The following is a 7,500-nucleotide window of genomic DNA, read 5'->3' as shown; positions in this document are numbered from 1 at the left end:
CCCCACCCCCCTCCCCCTCACACACACACACACACACACACACACACACACAAACACACACACACACACACACACACACACACACCTCTTTCTTTCTCTCCCAGACTGTCCATGATTGAGCCCGGGCCCGTCCACACGGAGTTCGAGATGAAGATGATCCAGGACGTGTCCCAGAAGGAGTACCCCGGCGCAGACCCGGACACGGTCCACTACTTCAAGAACGTCTACCTTCCCTCCTCCGTGGACATCTTCGAGGCCCTGGGACAAACCCCAGATGATATCGCCAGGGTGAGCCTTCACAGTAGTCTTATTTATTATATATATATCACAGTAGTCTTATTTATTATATATATGTACATTGCCAGGGTGAGCCTTCACAGTAGTCTTATTTATTATATATATATCACAGTAGTCTTATTTATTATATATATACAGTATATCACATTAGTCTTATTTATTATATATATGTACATTGCCAGGGTGAGCTGTCACAGTAGTCTTATTTATTATATATATGTACATTGCCAGGGTGAGCTGTCACAGTAGTCTTATTTATTATATATATGTACATTGCCAGGGTGAGCTGTCACAGTAGTCTTATTTATTATATATATATCACAGTAGTCTTATTTATTATATATATGTACATTGCCAGGCTGAGCCTTCACAGTAGTCTTATTTATTATATATATATCACAGTAGTCTTATTTATTATATATATACAGTATATCACATTAGTCTTATTTATTATATATATGTACATTGCCAGGGTGAGCCTTCACAGTAGTCTTATTTATTATATATATGTACATTGCCAGGCTGAGCCTTCACAGTAGTCTTATTTATTATATATATATCACAGTAGTCTTATTTATTATATATATGTACATTGCCAGGGTGAGCCTTCACAGTAGTCTTATTTATTATATATATATCACAGTAGTCTTATTTATTATATATATGTACATTGCCAGGGTGAGCTGTCACAGTAGTCTTATTTATTATATATATGTACATTGCCAGGGTGAGCTGTCACAGTAGTCTTATTTATTATATACTGTATATGTACATCGCCAGGGTGAGCTGTCACAGTAGTCTTATTTATTATATATATGTACATTGCCAGGAAGGGCCTTCACATTAGTCAGAGTATTTATTATATATGATATATGTAAGGGATAATGTATTGTCCGGCGGTCATTATCTAAAAATAAATCCCGACGGGACAAACAGGACCCCGACGCGCAGACAAATAAATTAAGGAACAAATATGAATACAAATTGTTCAAATCTCAACAGGTACAGCACAATTAGCAGCAGTGTTTACATTACACATTTTAAACAAAGATTTTAGAGAAAGACACAACATTTCTTGTCAGAAAAATAAAGTAATGAAAAGGTCAAATTGGCTCAATCTAGATCTGGGAATAGGAAACAAACATAGTGGCTCGGACCGAGACTGAGACATAAACAAACATAGTGGTTCGGACTGAGACTGAGACATATACAATTCCAGCCAATCAACACATTGCTCCAAGAGCATGGAGGGTGGGATGTAATCTGATTGGTCGTTGAGCTCAAATATCAAAGTATTTTCACCAGAATCGTGGACTCTACATTTAAGGGTTGTTGTTCCTTGATTTACAACAGGAAGTAACATATTCTCTCTCTCTTTCTCTCTTTCTCTCTTTCTCTCTTTCCCTCTCTCCACTACACCGATCTCTTCCTCCTCTTCCTCTGCAGTGCACCAAGAAGGTGATCGAGGCAAGCAACCCACGCTTCCGCAACCTGACCAACCCGCTGTACACGCCCATCGTGGCCATGAAGTACGCCGATGAGACGGGGGGCCTGTCCGTCAAGGCTTTCTACCACATGCTCTTCAACATGGGCGGCCTCATGCACGTCAGCATGACCGCCATGAAGTACCTGACCTGCGGCTGCCTGCGGAGTCGCACCGTCTCTCCAAACTGATAGGGGGCGCTCCTGAGCAGTGCTGTCTAGCCGTCTTCCACATTTACATTTACATTCGTGCTTTTAGCTGTCTACCTCCTCACTGATAGGGGGCACTGCTGATCCACGCTGTCTATCCATTGACATGTACATGTCTGCTGTTAGCAGGCTGTCTCTCGCCAGACTGATAGGCTCTGTAGCTGTCTACGTTTCCAATGTTGTTTATGCATTTAGCAGAGTGATGTTTTTTAGCAGACAGTCTCCCTCCACACCAACAGGTGGCCCTACTGAGTCACGCCATCTCACATGTACATTCTTATTTACAGTTCTGCGTTTAGCTGGTGCCTTTTGCCCAGCGTCACATGCAGTACAGTGTCAGGTGTTGGCTATCTAACCTATGACCTTGGTATTGGCTATCAAACTAATGACTTTGGTGTTGGCTATCGAACCTATGACCTTGGTGTTGGCTATCAAACTAATGACTTTGGTGTTGACTGTAGAGGGGACTGTCGGACACACACACATACCAAACCGACCATCCCTCTGACACACACACACACCCACACACAGACACCCACCCACACACACAGACACACACACACACACGCACGCACACGCTGCAACCTCATTCAGTATTTACAAAGCTCTATTTACTCTGGTTGCTATGCCTGGGGTTGTGAGGGAGGGAGTCATTTTTTGGACCTCTTTAGAAGCCCCTTTCTGACGGTTTTGTAGCGTTGTTTTTGACACACAGGAACGTCCATGTGTTCAGTGTTCATTCAGTGTTCAGCAAGGATGTGGTAAGGCCCTGTATATAGTGGGCTTGCTGGTGAATAGCAAACTCTCAAAAGGGCCGGACACAAACGAACAAACAAACAAACAAACAACATAATATCCATTCCGTAATCACATCATAATGTGTTTTGTCTCTTCAACAGACAATCACAGAATTTCACAGAGAAACTCATTCTTAGGTTTAGCTCAATCTAGAAACTCATTCTTAGGTTTAGATGTTACAATCAGAAAAAAATATTTTTAGATCATTTGAAACATATTTTGCATATAGATATGAGTAAGATGCTTATACATATTTTGAATATGATTTTTTTGTGTTTGAAATTAAAATGATGTTGCTCCTTTGACAATAAAAGTTGAGTTTTTTTTGTTAATTATCTTCTGTATTCCTTTATGTTCTTTTTTCACACATGCTCTGATATGAAACACATAACTCGTTATTGAATTATTAATTAATGAATTATTTGTTTGATCAAACTGATCGATTCACTTAGGTGTCATCTAAACAAATATGCAGCTGGCTAAGTACTGACTCTCTAGTGGAAAATAAGCTACGGTAGCATGCTGAGCTATTGTAGCATGCAGAGCTATTGTAGCATGCTAAGCTATTGTAGCATACAGAGCTATTGTCGCTACCCGATCCTAGTCCTCTACCCGATCCTAGTCCATGCTCATGCGCATGCTCAAACACAAACGGTTTACGGCATAAGGCTCATCATCAACATATGGGGCTTGTCTTAACGCATAATGTGGGTATATTTAATGTAATATTTAATTATGTTGTAAACGGTTTAGAGCATAAGGCTCCACGTCAACATATGTGGCTTGCCCTAACGCTTAATGTGTGTATATTAAATGTAATATTTATAGCTTTCACCCTTTTTCAGCTAATTGGCTCAGACTATTTGAGCAGTCTTCATTTCACTGCTGTTGTGCTGTACAATGTACGTACCCCTCAAAGTGTAACTGGGGTCCACCTCACATTTTTAGTCCATAGTGAAACCATCTCTCTCGTTTTTAAATAAACGGTCATGTTTTGGTAAAACTGGCTGTCTTCGCTGTCTTCCATGATTGAAACCATAGACAAATATAGATATATAAATGTGTATGATTGAAACCGGCAATCTTATGATCTGTCGCTGTGACGCTTGCGCGGCTTCGCTGTCAACAATGTCGCAAAGTGACGCATGCGCATGCGCATGCGCATGCGCATGGAGTAGGATCGGTTATAGGACTAGGATCGGGTAGCGACAGCTATTTTACAGTTCAGATATGAAGATCAGTCAATTATGGCAATTTTGGGGGCAACACACACCACACACACAAACACACACACACACATGTGCACGCACACACATCCACACACACACGCACACACACACACACACACACACACACACACACACACACACACACAGTACAAGCATCTCCCAGAGCCCCCAAATAATCAATCAAATAGTCAATAAATATAGAGATGTTAAGACCACACCAGAGTTGTACTTTTTGAAGTGGAAATTCCAAAATGAAATTCCAGTGGAATTTCCCATGTTGACTCATTCAAGGATTGCAAAACTGATGTGAAGTTGGGTTCAGCTGGGTTACGAAACTCTGTGCATATAAGACCCGGGCAGTGCATCCAGACACTGAGAGAAGGTGGTGGTGTGTCCCAGACACTGAGAGAGGGTGGTGGTGTGTCCCAGACACTGAGAGAGGGTGGTCGTGTGTCCCAGACACTGAGAGAGGGTGGTGGTGTGTCCCAGACACTGAGAGAAGGTGGTCGTGTGTCCCAGACACTGAGAGAAGGTGGTCGTGTGTCTCAGACACTGAGAGAAGGTGGTGGTGTGTCCCAGACACTGAGAGAAGGTGGTCGTGTGTCCCAACAGTAAGTTGCCTTGTTTCTTCTTTCTACGCTACTGACATGTGCTTGTTGTGTTTGTCTTGTCCAGCTATGTGTTTCCTGTCTTTGTCCTGAGACTCCGCCCCCACCTGCCCTCTGCCACTTCCTGGTTTTTACCCTCACCTGTTCCCAATCTTTACCCTGTTTGTTTCCCTGATTGGTTCCTCCTGTGTCTTGTTAATTCCCCTTGTTTAGTTCACCTGAGTCTTGTTGTCTACTTCCCCCTTTGTTATTTAAGTTCAGTCTGTCTTGTGTTTGTTGCCGGTTCGTCAGTTTTTGTTCGGTGAGAGATTCGGTCTTGTTTAGCTGAGTGCGTCCATGTATCCTTTCTCTACCGTTCTTCTGTGTCTTGATGGTCTGCGATTGGGTCTCTGCCTTCCGAATCCAGACTGTCTGTCTGTCTGTCTGTCTGTCTGTCTGTCTGTGTCCTGTCTGTCTGTCTGTCTGTCTGTCAGACAGACAGACAGACAGACAGACGGACGGCTTCCGTGTCAATATGAAATCACATGAGTACATTGCATTTTTTTTATCCTGAAATCGCTTATTGTCTCCTGTGGTTATTTTTGGCTTGCAGAGACCAATCACAAAGATCAGAAGCACCATGATGGTGAGTCTATGGCTTTCCTAAAAACAATCACTCGTCACACTCAACACTACATGGAGTAATTCAATTACTCGTCACACTTAAAGTAACACTATTTGAGGTATGGTTTTATAGGCAACTAGTTTTGGTAACATCCTCAAATTCATTTTGATAGCATATGGTCATGTGACGGACAAATAAACACCTATGTCTTTCCCACTAGCCATCCAGGATACGCCCTATGTAGTTCTGTGTTCCAGGGCTGGAACACCCTGCAAAAATGGAAGAAAAGCTTTCACAGCATGACAGTGCCAGCTACACTGTTAAAAGACACCAGTTAGTGTCTTGGCAAGCTTCTATCAGTGTCAACTGGGCTGTTGGTGGTGTTTGCAAGGTTTTTGCACACCTTTTAGGTAGTTAGCTTGCTAGTTTTGGAACAGAACTCCTTATTGCTGCTTTGACACTAAATGCAACGGTAGATTTAGTTGCACTAAGACATTACATTACCTTAAACATTACAGCGCAGCTCTTGTTAACGCACTTGCAGTACAACACAATTAGAGGGACAAAACAAGTACAAAACAAGCTCAAAACGCAATGTGCAGCACATAATGTTCAACACATAATGTTCGACACAGTTAGAGGTCACAAACGTCCTCTATAGCCGAGTGTCCATCATTGCGAGCGAGCGAGTGGGCGAGCTAGTGCGTGCCAAGGCCAGTTGCGTCCCCATTGTCTCCGGGGCTGGATCTCCAGGGTTCCTCCGGGCTTGATCTCCAGGGTTCCTCCGGGCTTGATCTCCAGGGTTCCTCCGGGGCTGGATCTCCAGGGTTCCCCAGGACTTGATCTCCAAGGTTCCCCCGGGCTTGCGGCCTGGGGCTTCACTAAAACAAGACGGAGGGCGCACATCACAACAGTCTTAAAATGACTGCACTGGTTACCTGTTAGTTTCAGAATAGATTTCGAAAATTAAAGAATAAAGAATAAAGTTTGATTCGATTTGATTTGATTTGATTTTGGCCAACGATTACCCTTGGGCCAAGCAGGGCTAACTGGTGCCTGAGACATGTCAAGGTGAAGGGTTAACTAGTCAATATAACCATATAACCCGAACAGATCATTTAAAAATGGTTATTTTAATATTTGGGCTTTCTATAATATATGTTGACAACGCATGAGGCCACCAGCTTCTGCCTGACTGCCTTCCCTGCAATCCCTTCAGTATGCTGATCTGTGAAGAAAAGCTTCATCATTTCTTTTTGCTTTTTTAAATGCTTTTATATAATGATTATATAAATGATCTTATTCCGTTTTTACTGTGATTGCATTCAAGTGCAGTATATATGTAGTATGTATACAATACACAGTGTAAGTAACCATGTCGTTTGACATGCTTGCCTGTCGCAGGTTGGCTGGTGTTTTATCCTAGTGCTCCCCCTGCTGGTCAACTCACTCCCTACACCTTTCCTGGACTGTGCTGACCTTTACTCCAGCGGGCAAACGCTCAGTCAGGTGTACACCATCTACCCCGCGGGTACCTTCGACTCGCCTGTGCAGGTGTACTGCGACATGGGATGCAATGAGAGCCAAGAAAAAGGCCGCTGGATGGTACGCTAGGAGACTAATTTGGCCAGTCCTGTTTCCGTTGGTTTTGTCTCCTTTTGACTTGCTTTATTTTGTTTGTTTTTTTTGTTATTGTACAAACAATTTAAATGTGTAGCCCGCAATTCTGGACTGTGCAAGGAACAGACAGCTGACGGTGGGAAAAAAAATCACAAAATTTGGCAAAGAAAAGTGTATTTGATTAGAATTGCGGACTGTGCCTTTAAGCCGCATCAGGATTTTAGAATTTGATTTTCTCTAGTTTATCATTTCCTTGGAAGTGTTTGTGAGTGTGTCTCCACCTGTCCTCAGGTGATCCAGCGGAGGATGGATGGTTCTGTTAACTTCTACAGGCCCTGGGACCGGTACAAGGAAGGCTTTGGGAACAAGGACGGAGAGTACTGGCTAGGTCAGCAGTGTTTTACACACACACACACACACACACACACACACACACACACACACGCACAGGCACGCACACACAGGATGTAGTAACCACAATACATGGGGAAGCAAGCGTGAAATGTGGTAATGATACAGCTAAATGTATCATGGAAATATCATGTGATATAAATTCCTCTCTCTCTCTCTCTCTCTACCACTCTGTCAATCTCTCTCTCACAAACACACATATGCATACTCACACTCATTCACTCACACAAATACTCACACA

The 7,500-nt window shown here is 42.8% G+C and overlaps 2 protein-coding genes across 2 annotated transcripts in view; both read left to right on the top strand.

Annotated features, from left to right (window-relative positions):
- LOC105909542 (retinol dehydrogenase 8-like) overlaps positions 1 to 3,119 on the top strand; it is a 16,738-nt gene extending 13,619 nt beyond the window's left edge. The window contains exons 5-6 of the mRNA XM_031562524.2: positions 105 to 288; positions 1,744 to 3,119. Coding sequence (XP_031418384.1) covers positions 105 to 288; positions 1,744 to 1,971 — 412 coding nt within the window. The 3' untranslated portion in view covers positions 1,972 to 3,119. The remainder of the gene's footprint in view (positions 1 to 104; positions 289 to 1,743) is intronic.
- A 1,295-nt stretch (positions 3,120 to 4,414) lies between these two features.
- Positions 4,415 to 7,500, top strand: part of LOC105909538 (microfibril-associated glycoprotein 4-like) — a 4,863-nt gene continuing 1,777 nt past the window's right edge. Inside the window, exons 1-4 of the mRNA XM_031562597.2 lie at positions 4,415 to 4,627; positions 5,217 to 5,249; positions 6,633 to 6,833; positions 7,140 to 7,236. Coding sequence (XP_031418457.1) covers positions 5,244 to 5,249; positions 6,633 to 6,833; positions 7,140 to 7,236 — 304 coding nt within the window. The 5' untranslated portion in view covers positions 4,415 to 4,627; positions 5,217 to 5,243. The remainder of the gene's footprint in view (positions 4,628 to 5,216; positions 5,250 to 6,632; positions 6,834 to 7,139; positions 7,237 to 7,500) is intronic.

Source organism: Clupea harengus, chromosome 24 (assembly GCF_900700415.2).
Source record: "Clupea harengus chromosome 24, Ch_v2.0.2, whole genome shotgun sequence".
Lineage (NCBI taxonomy): Eukaryota > Metazoa > Chordata > Actinopteri > Clupeiformes > Clupeidae > Clupea > Clupea harengus.
This window is presented reverse-complemented; position numbering and strand designations above follow the sequence as displayed.